The sequence below is a fragment of the Eschrichtius robustus genome, chromosome 6 (genome assembly GCF_028021215.1).
Source record: "Eschrichtius robustus isolate mEscRob2 chromosome 6, mEscRob2.pri, whole genome shotgun sequence".
Taxonomy (NCBI): domain Eukaryota; kingdom Metazoa; phylum Chordata; class Mammalia; order Artiodactyla; family Eschrichtiidae; genus Eschrichtius; species Eschrichtius robustus.
This window is the reverse complement of record NC_090829.1, coordinates 37,531,835-37,555,936: the sequence shown is the minus strand read 5'-3', so window position 1 is coordinate 37,555,936 and position 24,102 is coordinate 37,531,835. Positions and strand designations below refer to the sequence as shown.

The 24,102-nt window shown below is 40.2% G+C and overlaps 1 protein-coding gene across 3 annotated transcripts; it reads left to right on the top strand.

Moving 5' to 3' along the window:
* The first annotated feature begins 516 nt into the window (after positions 1-516).
* On the top strand, positions 517-23,882 carry CCNL1 (cyclin L1). 3 transcript variants are annotated; one of them, XM_068546149.1, is made up of 11 exons: positions 10,858-11,433; positions 11,726-11,800; positions 12,307-12,416; positions 18,348-18,468; positions 19,510-19,574; positions 21,298-21,397; positions 21,525-21,629; positions 21,726-21,867; positions 22,109-22,220; positions 22,340-22,438; positions 23,074-23,882. In XM_068546149.1, the coding sequence occupies exons 1-11, from the start codon at positions 11,131-11,133 to the stop codon at positions 23,420-23,422; spliced, it is 1,581 nt and encodes a 526-aa protein (XP_068402250.1). In that variant the 5' UTR covers positions 10,858-11,130; the 3' UTR covers positions 23,423-23,882. The 3 variants fall into 3 exon arrangements, 2 of the variants coding, with proteins under 2 accessions (XP_068402250.1, XP_068402251.1); XR_011074281.1 differs by lacking the exons at positions 21,726-21,867; positions 22,109-22,220; positions 22,340-22,438; positions 23,074-23,882 and adding exons at positions 517-597; positions 7,604-7,781 and having other exon boundaries at positions 10,837-11,433; positions 19,813-21,397; XM_068546150.1 differs by lacking the exons at positions 10,858-11,433; positions 11,726-11,800; positions 12,307-12,416 and adding an exon at positions 13,809-14,218.
* Positions 23,883-24,102: the final 220 nt, after the last annotated feature.

Sequence of the window (24,102 nt, the reverse complement as noted above, 5' to 3'; positions counted from 1 at the left end):
AAATAACAACACATTTTACAGTTCCCTTTTAACAGAACTCCCAGTTCGGAAGATCAACTAGGGTGAGAGGTCGTGTTCACCCTTATTAGGAAACGGGCACAGTTTAAAGGCTTACTTCGAAGTCTTAGGAAATTACAAAAGAGGTTTCCTTTCCAAGAGAGGTTCAGGCCAGGGAAGGAGCAGGCGACCTTCCTACCCACCCCGCCCTGCACTCGACATCAGATTAGGACTAAGCGGTAGGATTCTGCCGCTGACGTCAAAAGAGGCCGGCTGCTGCGAGGGGCGGAGGGAAGGGCGGGCGACGACGCGACTGCGCAAGGGCGGAAGGCCTGCGGCGGACGGAGAAGGCAGGCGAGCTAGATCCGGCAGCTGGCGGAGGGAGCCGCACGACCGCGGTCACGCGAGGGCAGGGCGCGCCGCGCGTGCGCGGGGCGTGGCTCTAGTTATGCAGTTTTTCCCGCATGTGAGCGTCTCTTCCCGGCTGCTCTCGCGGCCTGGCCGGCTCAGGCCTTCCTAGAAATGATGCGGTTGGCGCTCTCCTCCCTCATGAGCGTTGTGAAATCATTACGCCCCCGGAGTCCACGGCAGCCTAGCCAGGTCTTGTACGTGTTCATTGTCCCCGGGCCGAGTGAGGTCAAACTTTGCGGGGGTAGCGGGGCCTGGGGCGGGGCGGGAGTGGGGTCTACACTCCGGGCACTTGTCTCGCGGGGTGTGGGCCCCAGGCTGACGCCGAGTTGGTTGAAGGGCTTTCCAACTGACCACCCACTTCGTTCACTTCCCCCACGGTAGAGCCCTCCGGGAAACCCGCCTCTAGATCTGGGATGGCCCTTTAGCAGCTGGAGAAGGGAGTTACCGCCAGAGTCCTTCCGTAAAAATTGTAAATGCCGTAATAACTATCTGATTAAATTCATTTCCGCAAAGCAGGCAGAATGTTGTGAGGTTCTTTATTGAGAAGGGTGAGTAAAGGGCAAGTGATGCTTGGTCTTCGCATTTAAAAACAGTTCCTGAAACTATTGAGGGGATACAGTGGAGCTTTTCCAGCTTGTCTCTTCCCTGCAGCCACCTATTTCTCCCTGAACTCTCTCAGCCCAGGGAAGAGAGAGACCAGGTTGGGATTTCCGGGTCTACAGATCCAAAGCAGCCTAGAAGGAATCACATGAACAATGCCTAAAACAGACCACCTCCAGATCCTTTTTTAAATTGGAAGCCGAGATGGTCCTGCTGGGACTGAATGAATAAATATACACTAGTGATTAAACGTATGTATAAGACTATGTCTGTTACGTTTCTATTCTGAAAATTAGGTATGCACTAGATATTTTTAAACCTAAAGGCAAAACACTTAGTAACCCAGCAGACATCTCCCACTGATTCATGCTTCCCACCTTAAGGAGTAACTGGATTGCTTTTGAGATTCCAGTGATATGTATGAAAACACTGTACGCTCAAAAGCAATTATATGTCAGCTCTAAGCAGTTGCTCTCAGGATGTAGGATTTAGATACCTCTGAATTGTTTCCTGATTTGTGAATAGAGAAATCTGTGGTAGTTTTAAGGTGTGGCAGAGGAGCGATAGCCGGTTCGGTAGTGTGCATGTGTCGCTGTCACTATGAGGAAACATTTCCCTGAGACAAAACTAGACTATGGCTCCAGTGAGTTTAATGTCACAGTGTATATAATTTAAATCAATCCAAATAACAATTCCTCTAAAGCACCTTATGGTGGGCCTGGAGAAAGCTTGTTCTTTTAGTTACATAGTAAGATAAGTTATTTTCACTGTAACAACAAATGTTACACCGGTCCAGGGAGAAACAGTGTTACAATAGAGCCTTTGGCTGCAGTCATGGAAAGAACACTGGATTGGGAATCAGAAAAACCAGAGTTCTAATGTCACCCTGCCACTCAATCTAAAATCGTCTAAAATCTTTTCGTTTCTCTGGATTTCCCTTTCCTCTCATTTAATGTGGTGTTTGTCACTCTCCTGAATTCTCCTGTTTGCTGGTCAGTCTTTCCTTCTTTGGTCTTAGCACCTTAGCATAACATAGTTTAGTGAGTACTCACTAGAGGTTTGTTGAAATAATTCTTTCCAACTCTACAAAGTTTGGTGTTGAGCCATTTTTATTCTTTGAAACAATACATGTAAGATCTGTTATTAAGAATGCTATTTATTGTCAAAGAATCACTCCATAGATGACTTATTACAGAGGTGTACAGTTACCTTTACAGAGGGTAAATCTTGTGGACACCACCTTAACCAAATAATCAAAATTAGCCAAAAATTGGACAATAATTGGACATCATGTGCCCCTTGCTGTGAAGCCTAGAGAAAGATTCAACATCATCTATGGAGTAGTCCTGGGAAAATATTTAACCTGAATCTAATCATAATCTAATCACTGACAACTCCAAATTAAGGAACATGCTGCAAAATAGTTGACCTGGAATCATGAAAGATATCATAAAAGACAAAACCCTAGGGAATTGTTCTAAATTAAAGAAATGTGACAACTGTATGCAGGGAACTTGATATGAGGCTCATTTTTATTTGATTTGATTATTTTTTAATGAGGCTTATTTATTTTTATTTCATAATGTTCAAAATGGCTAATGTGGTCCTGAGATTCCCAGAAGTTACCTCCTGTTCCCTCTGAGAAAACTAATTAAATGTGTAGGGAGCTTCAGAAAAGGTGATTCTTATTATTCCTAAAAGTTTCTTCTGTGAAAGACCGCTCGTGTTAAACACTTATTGGAAACAGAACACACTACTAAATGAGGTCAGCTACTTCACTGCTCAAAATTATAACTCCATCCTCAAAAGGAAAATGGAATCATATTTAAAATGTCATTTTTAGGGACTTGCTGGCCCTTTCTATTTTTAATTGCCTAGGCCCAGTTAGAGGGAAACAAAGAGTAATAAAAATGAAACTACTAGAAAAGCTTGAGGAAGTAAATGTTCTTAATATTTTTCTTTTATTTTATTATTCTTAATATTATAGCTCTTGATTTTCTTGAGGTAATCACTGCTTTACACCCTGCAGAGGTCCTGAGAGCCTCTAGAAATGAGGGCCTGTTCCTGAGTCCTTCACCTTCCAGCCCCTGCCTACCTCTGCAGACTCATCAATTCCTGGTGTACACACACACTGTATTCTCACACACCAGAACATTCCTTGTGTAAGTCTTCTTTCAATTAAGATAGGTTTAAGATGAAATGAATAAAAGGGAAGTTATCTGTTCACATAACTGAAAATCCCAGGGGTAGCATATAGGATATGACTACAAGGAGGGGCCCATATGAAGTCTTGGATTGGGTTTCTATCTCTGGTCTCTGCTATTTTTCTCTGCTGACTTCATTCTCAAACTGGTTCTCTTCTGCAGCTCCAGGCTTACGTCCTCCTTTCAGCAGTCCCAGCAGGAACAAGCACCTCTCTCCCCTCCCCTGGCCAGGGTACAGCCAAAGCCCCGGTCTTGGCTGTTGTCCTGAACCAGTCACTGGAAGGAAGTGGGGAAGAGGTCAGCCCCACCTCAGCCACCTACAGCGAGAACGGAGAAGTTGTGGGTCCCCCAGGGAAAATGAAAGAAGGGAGACTGAATGCTGGGCAGGCTGAAACAACAGGTGTCCACTGTATTTCTCAACACACGCAGCAATCTCATACCTCCCTGCCCTGGCCCCTGTTTTTCCACTGCCTAAAATGCTCTTCCACGGTTATCCTTCTGACAAATGCCTATGTAGTCTTTAAAAGCCAGATCACACGTCACCTCCTTCTTGCCACCTTCTTTGTCCGTAAAATTACTCCATCCTTGGAACCGTTTCTGTGCCTCATACCTATTTCTATTATTATCAGACTGAATTGGATTTTCTTTAGAACAATTAATTGCAATTATACAAGTAATATATATTCATTATTAAAAAATTTGAAGAGTAATATCACTCAAAGAGTGGCCCTTGGACTGTCACCAAACTCTGAAGTGTTTGTTACGGTCCTCAATAAGTACAGAAATTGGGAGTGAGTCTAAAACTTGTTTTGGCAATTTGACAGAACCTTATGTCTGTTGAATCTAACAATAAACAATTCACGGGACTTCCTGGTGGTGCAGTGGTTAAGAATCCGCCTGCCAATGCAGAGGACATGGGTTCGAGCCCTGGTCCGGGAAGATCCCACATGCCGCGGAGCAACTAAGCCCGTGCTGTACAACTACTGAGCCTGCGCTCTGGAGCCCGCAAGCCACAACTACTGAGCCCGCGTGCCACAACTACTGAAGCCCACACACCACAAGTACTGAAGCCCGTGCGGCTAGAGTCCAGCTCCACAGCAAGAGAAGCCACCGCAATGAGAAGCCTGCGCACCACAATGAAGAGTAGCCCCCGCTCTCTGCAACTAGAGAAAGCCCACGCGCAGCAGCGAAGACCCAATGCAGCCAAAAAAATTAATTAATTAATTAATAATAATAATAATTTGCCTATATTTGCATGGCTATTGAGTGACAGGATTTTTTTTCCCAGTAAGTCAACTCCAGAGCCTCCAATACTTTCAGCCGTTGGGTTCCACTTCCTCCATACTGAGATTATTAAAAGAGATAAAATCATCTAATGTGCTTTAAAGCCTTGCCACTCAGTATAGCTCTTAGACTAGCAGTATCAGCATCACTTGGGAGTTTTTTTGGAAATGGGGCTCTCAGTCTCCACCCAGGTAATTTGTATACATCTTAAAGTTTGAGAAGCACTTCTTAAAGAATATCAGGAAATGTCAACTCTCACTGCACTGGTTTTCTATAACTGCTGTTTAAAATTACAATAAATTTCGTGGCTTAAAGCAACACAAATTTATATTATCTTACAGTTCTGCAAGTGAGAAACCCTAAATCAGTTTCAATGCGCCAAAACCCAGGTGTTGGCAGGGTCACACTCCTTTGATGTGGTCTGTTTGGAAGTCATGCCAATAAGCTCTTCTTACTCTTGAGCTGCTGACTAAAACTAAGACTGGTTGGCCAATTTTTTTGTTTTTTAAGATAATATAGATTGTCTCCTGTTGTGTATGTTTTCAAATTACTGTGTTTAAATGAACTTCTTTTTTTTTTTCTTTTTTTAAAATTTATTTATTTATTTATGGCTGTGTTGGGTCTTCGTTTCTGCGCGAGGGCTTTCTCTAGTTGTGGCAAGCGGGGGCCACTCTTCATCGCGATGCGCAGGCCTCTCACTATCGCGGCCTCTCTTGTTGCGGAGCACAGGCTCCAGACGCGCAGGCTCAGCAATCGTGGCTCACAGGCCGAGTTGCTCCGCAGCATGTGGGATCTTCCCAGACCAGGGATCGAACCCGTGTCCCCTGCATTGGCAGGCAGACTCTCAACCACTGCGCCACCGGGGAAGCCCTTTTTTTTTTCTTTTAATTAATTAATTTATTTTTATATTTTATTTTTGGCTGTGTTGGGTCTTCGTTTCTGTGAGAGGGCTTTCTCCAGTTGCGGCAAGTGGGGGACACTCTTCGTCGCGGTGCGTGGGCCTCTCACTATCGCGGCCTCTCTTGTTGCAGAGCACAAGCTCCAGACGCGCAGGCTCAGTAGTTGTGGCTCACGGGCTTAGTCGCTCCGCAGCATGTGGGATCTTCCCAGACCAGGGCTCGAACCCGTGTCCCCTGCATTGGCAGGCAGATTCTTAACCACTGCGCCACCAGGGAAGCCCTGGTTGGCCAATTTTTGACATGAAGTACCATAAAGAATAAATCCATCCAAGGACCAGCTTGACTGGATTATTTGCAATCAGCTGATATTTACTGAGTAGCTATTTGCAGCCTCATCTTTGGACCTTAATTTCCTTGCTTGAATAAAAGAGATGAGAGTAGATACTAACTTTAATCTAGCTCCAAAAGCAAACCTGTGGTTTTGTTAGCTTTACAGTTCAGTTTATCAAATTGGCACTGGCCTTAACTCTTGGTCACACATGCCCAATTTCTGGAAACACCTCCAAAAACTGTCTCAGAGCTTCGCTCCATACTCAGTCACCAAACGACTTCACTATATTGTTTCTGTGAGCTCCTGTCCCCCCACTGCAACTCTCTGGGTATAGCAATTCCAACAGGCCTCCTGTTCTGCAGTCCAGGCCTATACAGAACAGAGGTTGTGGGCTATTTAAGTAGCCCACTGTGAGGACACAGAATAGAGCAGAAGTGGAAACATGGCTGATCTGCTACAAAGTGCTGCAAAAATAACGGTAAATTGGGACCTGTAGCTCTCCGTTAGGGAGAGAGGGCTGTGGTGATAGGACAGGCACTTGAAGATGGAACTGACTTCTGGATGGAAAGGAGAAGGCAAGACCAGGCTGCCTATGGAAGGCCCTCGGAGAAAAACATGCAATTCAGTCCACAAGTTCTGATTAAGTATCTACCATATACACAGTGTCTATCAGGTTCTGTAGAGAACGCAAATAAATGCAAAAATGGTCCTATTTTTAAGGAGTCAATGAATTCACCCATGAACTAATCAAGTAACAACAATGCATGATAGTATGGAATCATGTGTCAAAATATATACTAAAGGTCGTAAATGCTAGGTCTTGGTTCAAGTTGAGACATAGAGGGGAATAAAGTGAGGTGGTAATGGGGTAAGGAAATGAGTGACAAGGTAAGTTAAGATTGTGGAAAGCCTCAATTGCCGAAAGGTGTTTGATCTTTATCTTTTATCTTCAGCATTTTTTTTTTTTGAGGAAGTGGAAGAAGTAAACTGATATTTCAAGAGCAATTTAGAGATGTCCCAGGATGAACAAGGGATGGGAGAGACTGTAGGCAAGAAGACCATTTAGAAAGCTACTGTGATGGTCCAGGCATGAGATAACAGCAGATATAGTAGAATAGAACAGGCAGATTCAAGAACAATTTCCTTCCTTGAAGGAAGGAACAACAGGACTTAGTGACTAAAATACAATAAAGAAGAAATAACCAAAGATGAGTCTGAGGTTCAAGATGTCTGGATGACCAGAGTCAAAGAATTTTAGACCTGAAAGGGGTCCAATTGGACTCCCTCACTTTAAGAAATGAGAAAACGGTGGTTAAGTGTCAGAACTAGTTCTCTGCAGAGCCAGCAGCAGAATGCCCAGGCCAGTGCTATTATGAGATTTACCAAGCAGTATATGCCTAAGTGTTAATTACATATAAATCACGTTCAGTCCCAACCACTGGACCACCAGGGAATTCCCCAGAATGGCTATTTCTAATGATGAGAGCAACCAGACCAGAATGCATTGTCATATAACTGCCACAGGACTAAATGAAAAAGTCATGTAACTACATGAATAGTTCATGTGTAAAGTCAGACAGTCTCTGATTTCTGCCATAAATAGAAACTTGATGAGCAACTTCTTAAGGTTCTAAGTGCTCCCTGTTGACATTAACCGTAATGACTTATACCTTCTCTGACTGCTGTTTGCACTTACTAGTCACCTTGACATTTGTCTTTGTGTGTACCATTCCCTTTATTAAGAGTGTACCTCCATCTAGGCGGGGGACTTACATTTCATTTGTCCTTAGCCTAAATTACAGTGTTGTGTTATTAAATTCTGCTGGTCTAACCAATTGCTGAAGAAATTAATGAAATTATGCCAATTGTAATTTTAGGATTAAAGAACCTGAACGTTTAAATATTAATGAAAAACATGCTCCCCTGAGAGGCTGCAGAGACTAATGGAATGAGAACTGATTTAAGTATCAGGAATATGATTCTTCAGTAGCCCCCAGGAGGTCACAGATAATTCCATTTTTCTCTTCAGTCATCATCTGAAGCCTGCAGGTCTTGGTAAGTAAAAATGCAACTTTAATTATCATTGATTTCCTTTTAGATATGGGTGAACTCAGGGCCTACTAGTACTAGGACCTCTGTTTGTTGAGAAAGAATATACAAAATATATTATAGACTTACCATTCTATTTTTATTTCGAATGACAACTCAGTCATTTACCTTCTTTTTAAAAAAATTTATTTTATTGAAGTTTAGTTGATTTACAATGTTGTGTTAATTTCTGCTGTAGAGCAAAGTGATTCAGTTATATATATTTTTCATATTCATTTACCTTCTTAATGGAACAGTCCCACTTGTCTGAACTCATTGCTACTAAAGATTTTATGCAATTAAAACATATGCTTTACCCCTCCCAATTCTGGATCCTTTATAACTCTGAATAGGTCTTAGTCGTTCCACATTTTAATGGTGGTGTTTTGGAAGTAGGTACATGGAAAAGCAACTTTCTTCAAAATAACTCAGAAATAATGTAACAACCTTTTCAAACCATGATTTTTCTGGAATTTGATTCTTAAAAGGATAGTCAAAAGTTTTTTTTCAACTCCGGTCCTTAGACAACCTTGTGGAGCAGAGCCACTAGACCCGTTACTTTCCATCTTCTGGATTAGTCATGAATTTTTTCTTTTAAAGTTAAAATTATAAGTATCAATAACATCACAGTTTAGTGAGTTAATGCTAAGCATATAAAATGTCGGCCCACTTCCTCTACCACCGTTGTTGAGCCTGAAGGGAGGAACAGTGAAAATTGTCATGTCTATTGGATATAATTTGGGGTACAGTCAGAAGGGAGTGGGAAATGGGCACAAAGTTGTGGAATAGTTTGGGTGGTTCTGCACTTCTGGAAATGATTGCCAGACACAGGAGGTGTGGGGAACAGGGAGGTCCGCTGGGAAAAGATACCAGGAGTAGAGCAAGTAACCCCTCCTTCTCCCAGAACTTCTCACTCCTATGCTTGTGAACTTTTTTAGATTAATCATAGACCTAGAGATTTAAAAAAAATTATAAAATATATCAAGACATCACCAAATCAGCCTATTGGAGAGGCATGGTGGGAGATCCTCTAAATATTAGAAAAATGTTCCATTAAGAAATTAAAAATAAATTATATTACTCTCCAGTCATTACAAATATAGGTGGTGATTTCACTGAAGCTCAATGTTTCAATGAAGCATATCACCAATTAGGGGTTTTATTCCCCTTTTTATTTTGAAATAATTGAAACTTCCCCCACTGATACTATCTTACACAACCATACTAGATGATCAGAACCAGGAAAATAGCATATCATCAATTAGTTTTTAAAGATTTCAAAGTTTGTTAAAGCATTTTAAATCCCTGCTGAATATTGGAGAGGGAAGTTTCCCTGGAAGCAGCCTAGTCAGAAAGGTGAACATGACATGCAGAGAGGTCAGGTATCTCTATTGGAGCAATGTTTCTCAATCCTGGCTGAACATTCCAATGTCTGGAGGATGGGCAAAATTCAACCACTGGCTGGGCCCACCCCAAATCAATAAAATCAACCCCTACAAGTAAGACTCAGGCATCAGTATGTTTTAAAAAGCTCCTCTGGGGAATTCCCTGGCAGTCCAGTGGTTAGGACTCTGTGCTTTCACTACCTAGGGCCTGGGTTCAATCCCTGATCAGGGAACTAAGATCCCACAAGCCACCGTGGCTCGACCAAAAATAAATAAAAGCTCCTCTGAAGATCCTTATGTGCAGGCAGAGTTCAGAAATACTGATGTAAGGTTGATTTAATGCTTTTTTAAAAATGAGGTTTTTGAATTTTTTTTTTTTTTTTTTTTTGGCTGCATCGGGTCTTAGCTGTGCCACACGGGATCTTTCGTTGTGGCATGCGAGATCTTTCGTTGTGACGCGCAGGTTTCTCTCTAGCTGTGGCGCACAGGCTCCAGAGCGTGAAGGCTCACAGGCTCCGTAGTTACAGCTTGGGCTCTAGAGCACATGGGCTTAGTTGCCCTGCAGCACGTGGGATCTTAGCTCCTCGTCCCCTGCATTGGAAGGCAGATTCTTAACCAGCGGACCACCAGGGAAGTCCCTTGAATATGTTTTGCTTTAGTGACATCACTGACAAATATTTCAATGTATTCAAACTCCCTTTGTTCTATAGATCCAGGCTTCAACTTTCTATAATTAAACTAAGCCTTAAAACTGAGCTATGTAATAGAAAGGCAGTGGGACTTCTCATCCCTGCGTCTCGGAGGTTCAGGCAAGGGACAAAAAATGGCTGGAGTAAATCAAGATCTACTCCTTTTCCTCCCACTCTAGCTTCTAGTAGTCTGGATCAGTATCATTGTTTTTACTTCAATTTTGAGGAAATTTGGAGAACTGCTAATATCACAGAGGGAAAAATATGTACACAAAGGAGATTTTATTTCTCCCATACTACCTAATTGGAGTAACCACGCAGGAATACATAGACCCCAGGCATAATCAAATTACCTCTGTAAAGTCTCGCCCTAAGACTATTTTTGGAAACTAGGGATTTTCCAGATTAGCGAAAGCTGTGGCGTTGTCACTGGCTCAGGCCTGAGTTTCGCAAGCGAAGCTGCTAAAGCAGCCGCCCTCCCAGTCAATACGAATCCCTCGCCTTACTTCGAAACCCCTGTGAACCACACGCTCATCGGGGAGGTTTTTTTTTTTTTTTTTTGAGCCGAAGTAGTTCACATTCCTGTTTTCTAAAAATACTGTAAAGCACCCTTCTCCAGATTCCTTGCGGGTCACTTTAAATTACAAGTTCGTCCGTACACGACATCGGAGTAGCCACTTCCACCCGCCAACGCAGGCGAAGGTCGACCCAACGCCTCCCTTTGTACTCGCCGAAACTACGCCACCTAAATGCGAAAAGTTAGGACAGGAAGAGAGATGGGAGCATAGGGACGCACGTTCTAGACAAGTTGTCAACGCGCAGGGGTTACAGTAAATTTTGCAGACTCGAACTTGGGGATAAGGTATCTTGTAAAGCTATCTTGTTAGCCTCCCTTATTATACTTGTGGTTAAAAATATTACAAACGAGGCGACTTGGGCTTGTTTTAGGAGATAGACCACCTCCTCGACCACTCTGGAGGCCCAGCGGAGAGGGAACCCAGGTCTCCCGAGGGCCCCACCGCTCCCTGGCCAGCACAGGGTTGAGGCGCCGCGGGCGGAGTCGAGGCCTGAAGGGACTAGTTGGCGCACGCCGGAGGGGCGTGGTGACGTCAGGGCGGAAGCGCACGCTGCGTGAAGCGGCCAGAACCCGGCGGTCACGGGAATATCCGTCGCGCCGAGGACGCTGGTTAGTCTCTCTCCGGGTTCCGGCTGCGTTGGGCGTGTGTGCAGCTCGCTGAGACCATGGCGTCCGGGCCTCACCCCACCGCGACCGCTGCCGCCGCCGCCTCCTCGGCCGCCCCGAGTGCGGGCGGCTCCAGCTCCGGCACGACGACCACGACGACGACCACGACGGGAGGGATCCTAATCGGCGACCGCCTGTACTCGGAAGTTTCGCTCACCATCGACCACTCGCTGATACCGGAGGAGCGGCTCTCACCCACCCCGTCCATGCAGGACGGGCTCGACCTGCCCAGCGAGACGGACTTGCGCATCCTGGGCTGCGAGCTTATCCAGGCCGCCGGCATTCTCCTTCGGCTGCCGCAGGTCAGTGCTCCGACCCCGGGCCGACCTGCTGCGCCTCCCTCTCCGCTGCGTCCTGGTACCACCAGGTTCCGGCCGGGTTGGGGTTGTCCCCCTGGGGCTCTCCAGCCGCGGGTCCCAGCCGGATCCCGGGCATGCCGAGAGCGGGAGGGCGCCGGGCGACGGGAGGACGGGGACGGGAGCTGTTGGCGGCGGGGAGGGGGAGGGGAGCGAGCGGCGGCGGCACAAAATGGCGGCGGCGCCTGGTGCGGGCCCGCCTGACCCCTGCGCTTCCGTTCTTCTCTCTTGTCTGCAGGTGGCGATGGCAACGGGGCAGGTGTTGTTTCATCGTTTTTTCTATTCCAAATCTTTCGTCAAGCACAGTTTCGAGGTAAGCAGAGCGGGGGCGGGTGAAAGGGGATTTTTTTTCATCCGGAAATGGGAAGGAGGGCGGAGGTGGTGTCAGCAGCCAGTCTTTCCAGAAAGGGAGTGGTTAGTTTCAGGCTTTTGTACCTAGCTCTCACCCACCGGGAAGTAGGGACTTTTGGAAAGTGTTTCAGAACCAGAAGATGGATCCTGAGCCCAGGTGCCCTGTTATCAAGAATTAGAATTTTCAACCAAATGCAAAATTCCTGTGAGGTTGAGCTTGGCTCTCGATTCACAATTAAGGGGGATTAAGCAATAAAAAGAAAGCATTGCACTAGCATAGGCGGTAAGTCTATGGCCTAGAAATGTCAATTGCGATTTCATTTCGCCAAAGGTCCTAAAGTTCCCAGCTGTGTCCTAAAGTTTCTTCAACAGGATAAGTTCCTTAGACTTTGAGAGGGGTACTTTTTTCTAGCAGTACTCTGTAGTCCCATAATCTAACAACTTTTTATTGGATCATGGTTCTTTCAGATTGTTGCCATGGCTTGTATTAATCTTGCATCAAAAATCGAAGAAGCGCCTAGAAGAATAAGAGATGTGATTAATGTATTTCACTACCTACGCCAGTTAAGAGGAAAAAGGTAAGATTGGCATTACTGAACACAGATCTCTTGATACTACTGTGCTGTGCACAAATCATCAGATCAAAACATTCTTTCCTCTCAAGTTAAAACCGATGCAAGGGAAAACTGACTTTAATTTAGGTGTTAAAATTCACATAGGAACACGCTGGTACTGAATTTGAAAAGTCAATTAACCAGTTATCTAAAGTTTGTAGAGGCAGTTGCGTTTATGGACAATCCTGACAGTGCTGTGAAGCCAGTCCTGTGGTTTAAGATTAAACAAGAAAGGGAATACGTTTGACTCAAGTGTGAGTGTATTCTGTAAGTTATTTTTCCCCTCCTTTCTCTGGAAGACTGAAGGCTGGAAGTGTAAATACTGCAGTTCAAGTTAATACTGTGGCAAAATTTTGTGTAGATTGTTTTTCTACGGGAAGTCCCAGTTAATTCCTTACCACTTGAGGTTGGCTTTTGTTAGAATATTTCTCAACATTGAACTACGATATATCCTATAATACCGGATCTGAAAGGACTGCAGGATGATAAAGTTTGGAGTCAAAGGGATTAAACAGGTATTTTGTTTTGCTCAGATGACAGTTGCAGTGAGTGGGTTGCATTTAGGTAAGGCACATCTATCTGATCTTGTAAGAAAACAGAGACCAAAATAGTGTTGTGTTTTAGGTGTCGTGGATGCCTGCTAACACTTTATGTGTTCGTGTGAGGCAGTACCAAAAAGTTTTAGTTGCAGTGCTTTTGTCTATAGACGATCTCTAGTACATGCTACAGAAGGATATGCTTGGTGTAGATTAGTTGGGTTCACTTTTTAAGGAATTGTGTGTTAGATAAACTTGTACTGAGTTTGAAAGGAAGTTAGTTATAAAAGGATTTTCAGTCGTTTTGGGGTTGGGTAACGGTTAGTACGCAATTAGTATCTTACGTGAGTGGTCTTTATTTGCTGAGTCTGTAAGAGTTGGTAGTAATGGAATTATTCAGAGACAAGCCAGTAGTTATCTTAAAATCTGAAACATGGCTCCCCAGATAGTTTTCACAGCATTTTTCAGTTTTCTACATTCTTTATTCTGCCATCTTTTCTCATTAACCGTAACCATTTCCAGGGATAGACGGATTTTTTTTAGTTTTCATTTAAAAATGTCTTTTAGCTTCTTAGGAATTCCTGAAAATTGGGACGTTTTCAAATTGGTATTTAGCATGGTCTGAGCTAAAACTTATATTTAGATCTAGGTGATTCTTCAGGGTGTTTAAACAAAATGACACTAATAAAAAGGATTTTTATCTTTCGTCAAAGGATTCTGTGTTTGCTTAAAGGAAGTAGTTTTCTGTTAGTATTCTTTGGACCATTGAGCTAATAACTATTATTTAGTATCATCTACTTTGAAATTTTTCTTTGAGTATTCTTCCTTGATTTCAGAGTAGGTCTTCTTAACTATAAAAACCTTGGAATTTAAAACATCTCACGTGATTTGACTGTCGTGTCTGATGTAACAGTGTGGTTTTTTTTTTTTGTTTTTCCTTTTCTTTTGGTCATTATCGCAGAGAAATTGATTGTGTCTCAATCTCAGAAGTCTGATTATAGCATGAAATTTAAAAGGAGTTGTTAATTGCATGGAAGTGTCTTTTTTTTTAAGGCAGGATGTAAAAGTGTTCTATGCATATTACAAGTTTACTCAGACAGGTAGCTTGTATATGTTATTAACTTCAACTCTTTTTTCCCTTGCAACCGACTATACAGCGACCAGCTACATTTACCAAAGCCTGGGTGATGTGGAGTGGTACATAGCGATGAAGCTGTCGTCATGGCAACAGTGAGTGAAGTATCGAAAATCCCCAAGGAGAAGCCAGTGCTCTGAGAATAGGTCACTGGAATCGGGGACTAACAGGTTGGCCACTGGTGAACCATTTAGAAAAACTCCTGTTTCTTGTTATAAGCGTTTGTCTTTGCTGTCCAAGTTATTAGAATGATAGTTTAGTAATGTTTTGTATAGGTTAATGTTATTAGAAAGTACTATCAATATCACACTTTAGTTAGGTAAAGTATGTATCAGTTTGTCTTATTGGTGCTATTTAATTTAGTTTATGAATAGCTTTAAATTGAAGTGTGACCTTGGTAATAACAGAGGCATCGTTTTTGTAGACTTTAGGTCACTGTATTTAAGTTCTGACTACATATTAGAATCACCAGAGGAGCTTTTAGAAAGAACTAATGCCCAAGCCCCATCCTGGATTTTTTTTTTTCTCTCTTCAATTTTTTGTAGTTTGAGAATGGTTTTTTAAGCTCAGAATAAATGGCTGAATTTAAAAAAGTAAGATTGCTTTTTTCCAGTAGTTTCCAATTATAATTTGCTTTTGAGATGTAGCATACTCCCAGCAAATTAAGAATTTTATGTAGTTTTAAGGCACCTACCTTCATACTATAAGGCTTCTCTGAAAGATATAGTTTTAAGGCACCTACCTTCATATTATAAGGCTTCTCTAAAAGACAAATATTCAAAGCCTGGTGCAACCCACTCATTGGTGAATATGGTGTGGTATTTTCAACATGCATATAGATCATGGAGTTGGAAGGGAAGAGATCTTGTCATTTAGTCCAGCCTTCCTCTGCAGTTTATTTTGGTGGCTCTAAAAGTGTTTGTTTGAACACTGCCAAAGAAAGAACATTCTTTTGAGGTAGGAATTACGAATTCCTGTAGGTTGAGTAGCAGTCTGCCTTCTTGTAAACTGATCTCGTTTAAGTATAGTCTCTTAAGGAACTTGTTCTTCATTTTCTTGGTCCTTTGTACCACGTGAGTGAGACAAACCATGTTTGGATCTGCTCCTAAATTTGTTGTTGTGGTTGTATTTCAAGATCATGCCGAAGGAAGGATAGCTATTCTGAGAGACCAGATAATAAACGTCAAATGACCAGAACCCAGAATTTCATACTAAGACTAAAATTTGAAAATTGTTCTTTTCATATAAATTAATCTGAAAAATCTGACCAAGTTAAAAGCAGAGGAGGTAGGTAGAGTTAGGTTTGGGTGTTTTTTGATCATGAAAGTTTTTTTCTGAACAGATGGTTTCTTTTAAAAAGATTTTAAAATGTTAGCTGTTCAAACTTTTATTGGAAAGGAAAGTTTACCTAATTGCGGAGGAAGAAGTTCTAGCAAGGCTTAATTCAATTTGATGTACTTGTTACCATGTAAGGTACTAATTGATACTTTAAAGAAACCATTTGCTTAGGCAGTTTGAATCTTTCCTTACTGCTGTTATATGGGGACACATTTTTCTACTTTTTAAAAAAAATTTTTATATTTATTTATTTATGGCTGTGTTGGGTCTTCGTTTCTGTGCGAGGGCTTTCTCTAGTTGCGGCGAGCGGGGGCCACTCTTCATCGCGGTGCGCGGGCCTCTCACTATCGCGGCCTCTCTTGTTGCGGAGCACAGGCTCCAGACGCGCAGGCTCAGTAGTTGTGGCTCACGGGCTTAGTTGCTCCGCGGCATGTGGGATCTTCCCAGACCAGGGCTTGAACCCGTGTCCCCTGCATTGGCAGGCAGATTCTCAACCGCTGCGCCACCAGGGAAGCCCACATTTTTCTACTTCTGATACAAAATAGTCTTTGTAAGTAGTGTAAATTATATTCATCGCGCCTTCTTTGATTTGTGAGGTAAAACCAGTTCTGAACAAAAAGAACGTATCAGATTTTACACCTACAAAGTTAACTTTGAAGACTACAGGTAATAGTAGGCCTAAGCAATAAGCTGCGTACCTAGTGGAATTATAGTAGATAGTAGTTTGGTTTCCTTAATTGGTTTAATGTTGGGATTTTGACACAAGAAAATGGGAAAGTAAAGATTGTGGCAGAATGGATGGAAAATAATTCGCTTAAGCAGAATTAATGATTAAACCTGATTTGGGATTAATAGCCATAATTCAAGTGTTTAGTTGGTTGATTGCAAGAAAATGAATTTTAACAGAATTTGAAATCAACTCTTAAAGCAAGTTTAGTAAGAGGTATAATGAATTTGTTCAACATAAGTGGGAAAAAATGAGACAAAACTGCTTTTATAATAATTTTATAAGGATTCTAATGGTGCAGTTTACTGTTTGAGTTGCACGTTAAGGGTTAAGGTGATGCACAACTATAACACCAGAGGTATTCTGTCTCCTAATGAATGCCTGATGAAAGGGCCATCAGATAACTAGTCCATCGGTTAGAGTCTTAAGTAGATTTCACTTTTTTTCCAAATTTCCTGTTTTAATATCTGAAAAATCATAAACCTTAAGATCTTTGGAATATGCTTTCATATGTACATTAATTGTTTTCATTTGAGTTAAATTTGATTTTTTTCCAAAGAACAATGAACTTGTAGCCCATTTGTCCTGATAAAAATGGGTTCATTATTATGTTTTTATGTTAGAAATCAGCTCCCTCCCCAGCTGGTGGCCGCATTTCTCACACCTTTCAAAGCTGTTAAGAATAATTGAGTGAAGGCCATTTTAAATACTGTTAACATGCTATTTTCCATCTTGTCAGCTTTGCCAACTTTTGTCTTATATCCAACTTGATAGAAATCGTATAGTATAGAATAACTAAAAATAGTTTAGTTAAGCATTCCAGGTTTATAATTTGAAATAGGAGAAAGAATGGAAAATAAATATGGTAGCTGATTGTTTTTACTCTGGTAGCATATCACTACAGGGTAATGTAGCTTATTTCAGATTCTTTTCTGATCTTCAAATGGATATGTAGGTTTTTGGCTAACATGGGCTTAAATTTTTCTGGATTTGGTGTGCATGGTAAAATGAGTTATAAGTGGAGGCAGTGTTCAGAATGACTGTCTTTAAAATGTTGTGTTCTGCCCAGAGCAAAAACTCTTGAATCTTTTGGCTGAAAATAAATTGAGTATGGGGAAAAGTATTTAATTGTTCTACCCAGATACATACCTTATCAGGTCTTAATAAAAACGTATTTTTTGTTGGTTAGATCTAAGAATGTCTCAAATGAAGGACATTGGGACATTTTATAGGCTTTAAAGTGAAAGTCTAAGTCCTGACTGACTTCTCATTAAGAAACTAGTTTTCAATTTTAAGACTTAAAGATGTTTTAATTGAAAGCATTTTTTCCCAAAGCATTGAACCACTGATATATCGCCTTCTGCATCATAACTTTTGAAGCTATCGTAATTTAGTCTGGCACAGAGACCTTTGAGTACTCTTCTAGTTTCTTCATTATGGTTGGTCTTCCCATCTCTTTCACCATTGCATACTAAAGTTACTACCTAATAATGACAACTCTGACCAAATTTTGGCCTGGTTTTTATTGATCACTTCGAATTTTAAATCTGATTTTTAAAACATTTCTTTGGTAATTGAGCTGAATCTATAGTTTCCAGATTATTTTCTTTAACAGAGATTCTTAGATCAGTTTATTTAAACAAATTGCCCATTTAGGGGAATCTGAATTAGCTACCCACCGTTTTTTTCCAGAATTTTAATTTTGGCCTTAAACTAGCCAAGAGTTGATATTTTATAAAATGAGTAAAATCACTATAATCTTATGAGGTCTTTATAATACATATTTTCAAGAGCACATTAGTTTTGTTCCTGGAGTCTGTGGAGACTAACGAGGTTTGTGGAAATAAATCAGGCTATCACCTAATACATATACCTAAAATATCTGGATGAAAAAAATCAACAAGGATGTATCTAAGAGCATTAGAGTGAATTTTTTTCATTGCAGGGTTTTGTTAGTAAACTAGGAACTGAGTCGAGAAAGTATATATTTAATTAGCATAACTTGGACAGCACAAGATTAATGCTTTTAACTTGTTTGCAGGAGTTTAAAAAGCTGGTTTCTGTTGCCAATAGTTGGTTGGAAGGGAAAATGGAGATGCCACAAGTAAAATTTTTTGGATGTGCAAAACAGTTTTGATTTTATTTCTTACAAACTATAGGACTCCAAGCCCCCTGATCCTTGATCAGAACTACATTAACACCAAAAATCAAGTTATCAAGGCAGAGAGGAGGGTGCTAAAGGAGTTGGGATTTTGTGTTCATGTCAAGCATCCCCATAAGGTGAGTTGTAGAATACAGAAATTAACGTTCGTAAGTATTAGGGGTTTTCTTAAAATTTCATTTTACATGAATTTGTATTTGAGAGTTGGTTTTAAAAAGCAACTTTTTGGATATTGATATTTATCAGTAAAATGGGAGTTGAAAGGACTTGGGTTCAAATCTTTACTCTTTATTTTGTTCTTTTTGTTTCTGAGGTAACCCAGTTTCCATACCTAGAAAACGGAGATTTTTAGATATTAGCCAAGGAATAAATTACACGTGTATCTGCAGAAGTACCTGGCAGTACAGTGCGCTACCCTGTTGCGTGGTGAAATGCTGCGTGTGGCTGCTCACTGTTAGCGTTGTTGAATGTTCTTAGGTTTCTCCAGTGTCTCTTGGCTTCCATATGCTCAACATAAGCTGTAGCACAGTGGTTAAGAGAACAGGTGCTCTGCGGGCAGGACCATCTGTGCATAGAAACTTGTTTCTACCATTAGCTGTGTGACCTCGGCAGATATCTGTTTCTCAGATTCCACATCTCTAAAACTGTAAAATGAGAGTGATGATAATACAGGTCCAGAAAGATCAGAACTGAGGTAAACTCATTTATATGAGTTTTTAAATTTATCACACGTTAGTGTGATAAGCTTCACTGTAGAAATATTAGTGTTTGATTACTTACCCAGTCTGAGTTGTACATAATATGTATCATGCCCATTGTGTAACTTTAAAAACATAGCAGTCTCTAGGGTTTTTGTACCTTGGGAAAGTAAATGAAATAATCAGTTTCTGTCACGTGAAACTTAGATACTGTTCTTAACTGATTTAACTTCCATTTTTTTTCCTGCACAATTTTGGAACATTACGTCTCCGTATGAACTCTAGTAGCATAATAACCTACATTGACTCTCGGGTACATTTTAGTTGGTCTGTATTGTTTATACAGTTTATAGAAGAATTAAAACTTGCACCTAACATTTTCAGTTACTTATGTTCATTGAACTCTGTACTCTGAAAGAACCACCAGTATGCTAAACTGAGTTTTTTTCCCTTGTCCTTCAGATCATTGTTATGTATTTACAAGTCTTAGAATGTGAACGTAATCAAACCCTGGTTCAAACTGCCTGGTAAGTTGCTTTTTTACATTTCTTTCCTAGCCAGGAAAACAGAAGCAGAAATAAAGTAAGTTTCATTTTCCCTTTCCAAAATAATGAGATGAGTTTGTTTTGGTGCTTTTTGTTTTTTTGTTTTTTAATGAAAAGGTAAATAATGCTTATTTCTGCTTCCTGTTTTCTTGGCTTGACTAATTACTTTTAATGGAGAACTCAATTTAACTTTGTTCTTTTTTCTACTCTTTAATTAAAGGGTAGTCCATGATGGTAAGTCATAGAACTCTGCCCTCTGCACTTCAGCCCATGACCTCAGGATGGCCTGATTGGCTGCCCTGCTCTCCAGCCAATCCAGTGCAAGCTCTCATCCGAGATTCACTGAAGTGGTCCATATCCATCTGGCAGCATCTTCTAGTTCTGTCGGGGTGTCAAAAGGATTTGTATATTTGCTTCTAGAAGTAACTCTTCAACATGCCTATGTATTTAATGTATACCTGTAACTATCAAAATGAATAGTTCATTTTTGATAGATTTGTTGTCCAGCCATTATGAATTAAATGATTTTTGTTAGGAGTTTGACTAGATTTCTATTTTTTTTTTGGTATGTATAGCATGAATTCTACCAAAGGAGACGGCAGCTTAAAATGGGCACCATTACCATACTTGATGAATTCATAGCTGCTGGGCTATTGGAGGCAATAGTATTAGAAGAAAGAAGTATTTCATTTTTAAGAGATGTTAATATTAACATAGCACTTTAGAACTTACTTTGTGTGATTTGCAGTGCTGACTTATTTAAAGTTAAAACAAGGAGTTCGTGGTTCAGCCACAACTACTGTCTTAAGACTGTTGATGATGTGCAGTACTTAAGTGATGTAATTCTTATGTTCTGGACTTATGACTGCCATGCTTCTTTTTGGGCTCAATAAATACTAGTAATACTAGAAAAGTCTCATTACTTTTATAAAATGCATGCCATTTTTTAACATATGTTCTATACAACAGATTTTTAGCAGTTTCACGGGTAAGGAATTTTAAGAAATAGTCTTTTAGTTTAACCTTTTGAACTATTTGTAAAATTTCTTCAATACTTTAGGAATTTTGTGGGGAGGGTTCACTAATATAAAAGTCCAGTAATTTATTAACTGAAGTAGTTACTGCTTTTATTTATACTTAGACACAAAAAGGTATGTAAACAAGGCTGTTGTATGTGTTTTTTGCTCTTCACTTCCCAACCTAGGTTTTCTGAAGTAGCTTACTTAGCTTTCTTAATATAATTTGGTGAGTGCTTACTGAAAATGCCTTTTTTACCCCTCTCACAGTATTGAGTTTTTGAAAGAACTTGATTGACACTGCTTTTCATTGTGGATAAAGGAGAGAGATGGTCAGTAATTAATGGCTTGAAGTATTGTTGGAGTGGTTTATTTCTGAAACTAGTCATGTCAGAACTGACTCTCATTGCTTTTCATAGAAATATGTTTTTAAAAAACTTTACGTTCTATTTGGAATAATAAGGAATTATTTTAAAGGACTTTGCTTATATATAGGAGACATGAAGAATGATTCTAGTGTTAAATTCTTATCTCTTACTGATTTTTGAGTTAAGAATTGTTACATGCTAGAATATTGAAGATAATATGAGAAGAAAAAAGAATAAAGTAGATTGAGTCTCCAATTTTATGTAAGCTTCAGAAGAACTGGTTTATTTACATACAAAGCTTATGGTTGAAATATTTTTCAGGAATTATATGAATGACAGTCTTCGAACCAATGTATTTGTTCGATTTCAACCAGAGACTATAGCATGTGCTTGCATCTACCTTGCAGCTAGAGCTCTTCAGGTAGGTTATATATATATAGCCTGATATATATATTCTATAGTCCTGTAGGATAAATCACAAGAAGTATCAGTTCTCCTAATAAAAACAGTGAAAATTTCATCTAAACTATACTTTTTTTATGGTTTAGATTCCATTGCCAACTCGTCCCCATTGGTTTCTTCTTTTTGGTACTACTGAAGAGGAGATCCAGGAAATCTGCATAGAAACGCTCAGGCTTTATACCAGAAAAAAGGTAATTCTGTTTACTAGTGTTTGTGTTAATATTTTGTCAGTGCTAAGAATCTGAACTTCTGTAAAAGAGAAATACTAACTTCACTTTCTTCAACAGCCAAACTATGAATTGCTGGAAAAAGAAGTAGAGAAAAGAAAAGTGGCCTTACAAGAAGCCAAATTAAAAGCAAAGGGATTGAATCCCGATGGAACTCCAGCCCTTTCAACCCTTGGTGGATTTTCTCCAGCCTCTAAACCATGTAAGATTAATTCAGGATTGAAATGACTTGAGTACTGAAGATGTTTGGTTATTAGAAAGCTTTAGCACTTAACAGTTGCATAGAAACAAAGATGTTAAGAGGCTATTACTGTTTTCTCTCATGACAGCCAACTGAGGACTGATACTTGGATGGTATTTGGAGTCACATTTAGAAACAGAATTGGCCCTCTGTAAAATCTAATAGTTAACATGCCTTATTATGTTTTTTTTTTTTTTAACAGCATCACCAAGAGAAGTAAAAGCTGAAGAGAAGTCCCCGATCTCCATTAATGTGAAGACAGTCAAAAAAGAACCTGAGGATAGACAACAGGCTTCCAAAAGCCCTTACAATGGGTGAGTATACTTGAGTTAGAAAAATGGCCTGAGGAATCTTTCTATGTGTTTAATTTCTAACATACTTAGTATGCAACTAAAATATTGTGTGGGTTTTTTTTTGTTTTTTTTTTTTTAAGTGTAAGAAAAGACAGCAAGAGAAGTAGAAATAGCAGAAGTGCAAGTCGATCAAGGTCAAGAACACGATCACGTTCTAGATCACATACTCCAAGAAGACAGTAAGTAAATACTCTCTTAGGGAAAGCAGTCTTATTTGGAGTAAAGGTTCTGGCTTTTTTAAAAAATTGCACATAGACTGTTTTCAAAGTTAGGCTAGATTTAGTCTTTTAATATGAGGTAAATTGTGAGAAATGAGTTTGTAAATATGCTCTGTAGGCATGTGGCTTTTTTGTTTTGTGGTGGTGTATGGCATTCTATTCTGTTTTTGTCCACGTTTTTTGAAGTGTAGGGCCTGGCTGACCACTTAATAATTAATAACCAATAATCAGGTCAGCCATAGCCAAAGAATCTTCACTAATTAGCTTTATAATTAGATGGCTAGCTACTTGTGGCTCTTCAGTGGGTCTTTTGAGCATGTGGGAGATAATTCAGTAAATAGCTATCTAGGGCACTAAAAATTAATTACTCCCCTCGGAATATAGACATATAGTAAATTTGTTCAAGATTTGTCTAATATGTGAACAGGCTGGAGGAGAGGTAGCGAGGGGTGGGGAAATACAATAAAAGTCTTCAGTCTGGCCTGTCACTGACACCATTCGATAGTTTTGTTTTGAACCTGCTGTGATGAGCACCACCAAAACTAATCTGTTCCCAGTAGAAACTGAATCTAAACCTCAAATTTTTATTATCTAAGTTATAATAATAGGCGGAGTCGATCTGGAACATACAGCTCGAGATCAAGAAGCAGGTCCCGCAGTCACAGTGAAAGCCCAAGAAGACATCACAATCATGGTTCTCCTCACCTTAAAGCCAAGCATACCAGAGATGATTTAAAAAGTTCAAATAGACATGGTCATAAAAGGAAAAAGTCTCGTTCTCGATCTCAGAGCAAGTCTCGGGATCACTCAGACGCTGTCAAGAAACACAGGCATGAAAGGGGACACCATAGGGACAGGCGTGAAAGATCTCGCTCCTTTGAGAGGTCTCATAAAGGCAAGCACCATGGTGGCAGTCGCTCAGGACATGGCAGGCACAGGCGCTGACTTTCTTCCTTTGAGCCTGCATCAACTTCTGATTTTGGCTCTCTACAGTGTGATGTATGGACTCATAATTGAAACAAACATTAAAAGCAAACCGATTAGGATTTGATTTCTTAAAATTCTCTAGGTCTCTAGAAACACTGAGGACATTTTCTTCTGGAAAGAACTATGTTTGGTTTTTTTTTTTTTTTTTTTTGCACATAAAATGCCCTAGCAGTATCTAATTGAAAACCTTGGTCAGGTTCAATTGTAATTATTATAGTTGTGTATTGTTTATTGCTATAAGAACTGGAGCGTGGATTCTGTAAAAATGTATCTTATTTTTATACAGATGAAATTGCAGACACTGTTCTATTTAAGTGGTTATTTGTTTAAATGATGGTGAATACTTTCTTAACACTGGTTCGTCTGCATGTGTAAAGATTTTTACAAGGAAATAAAATACAAATCTTGTTTTTCTAAACTGCTTCATACATCTTATTTAAATAAATTATTAAAAAGAAAAATTTTAATAGTAAAATGGCTGTACTGATTTTCTGATAGACCTGTTCTTTCCTCCGTTACATAAAGTTGGAGATTATTAAAATGTAATTCTTACCTGCATTGGGAGCTAGCGTAGAAATATTCTCTCTATATATGGAAAAAGCAAATGGGTGTGGCCCAACAATATAACATTAAATTTT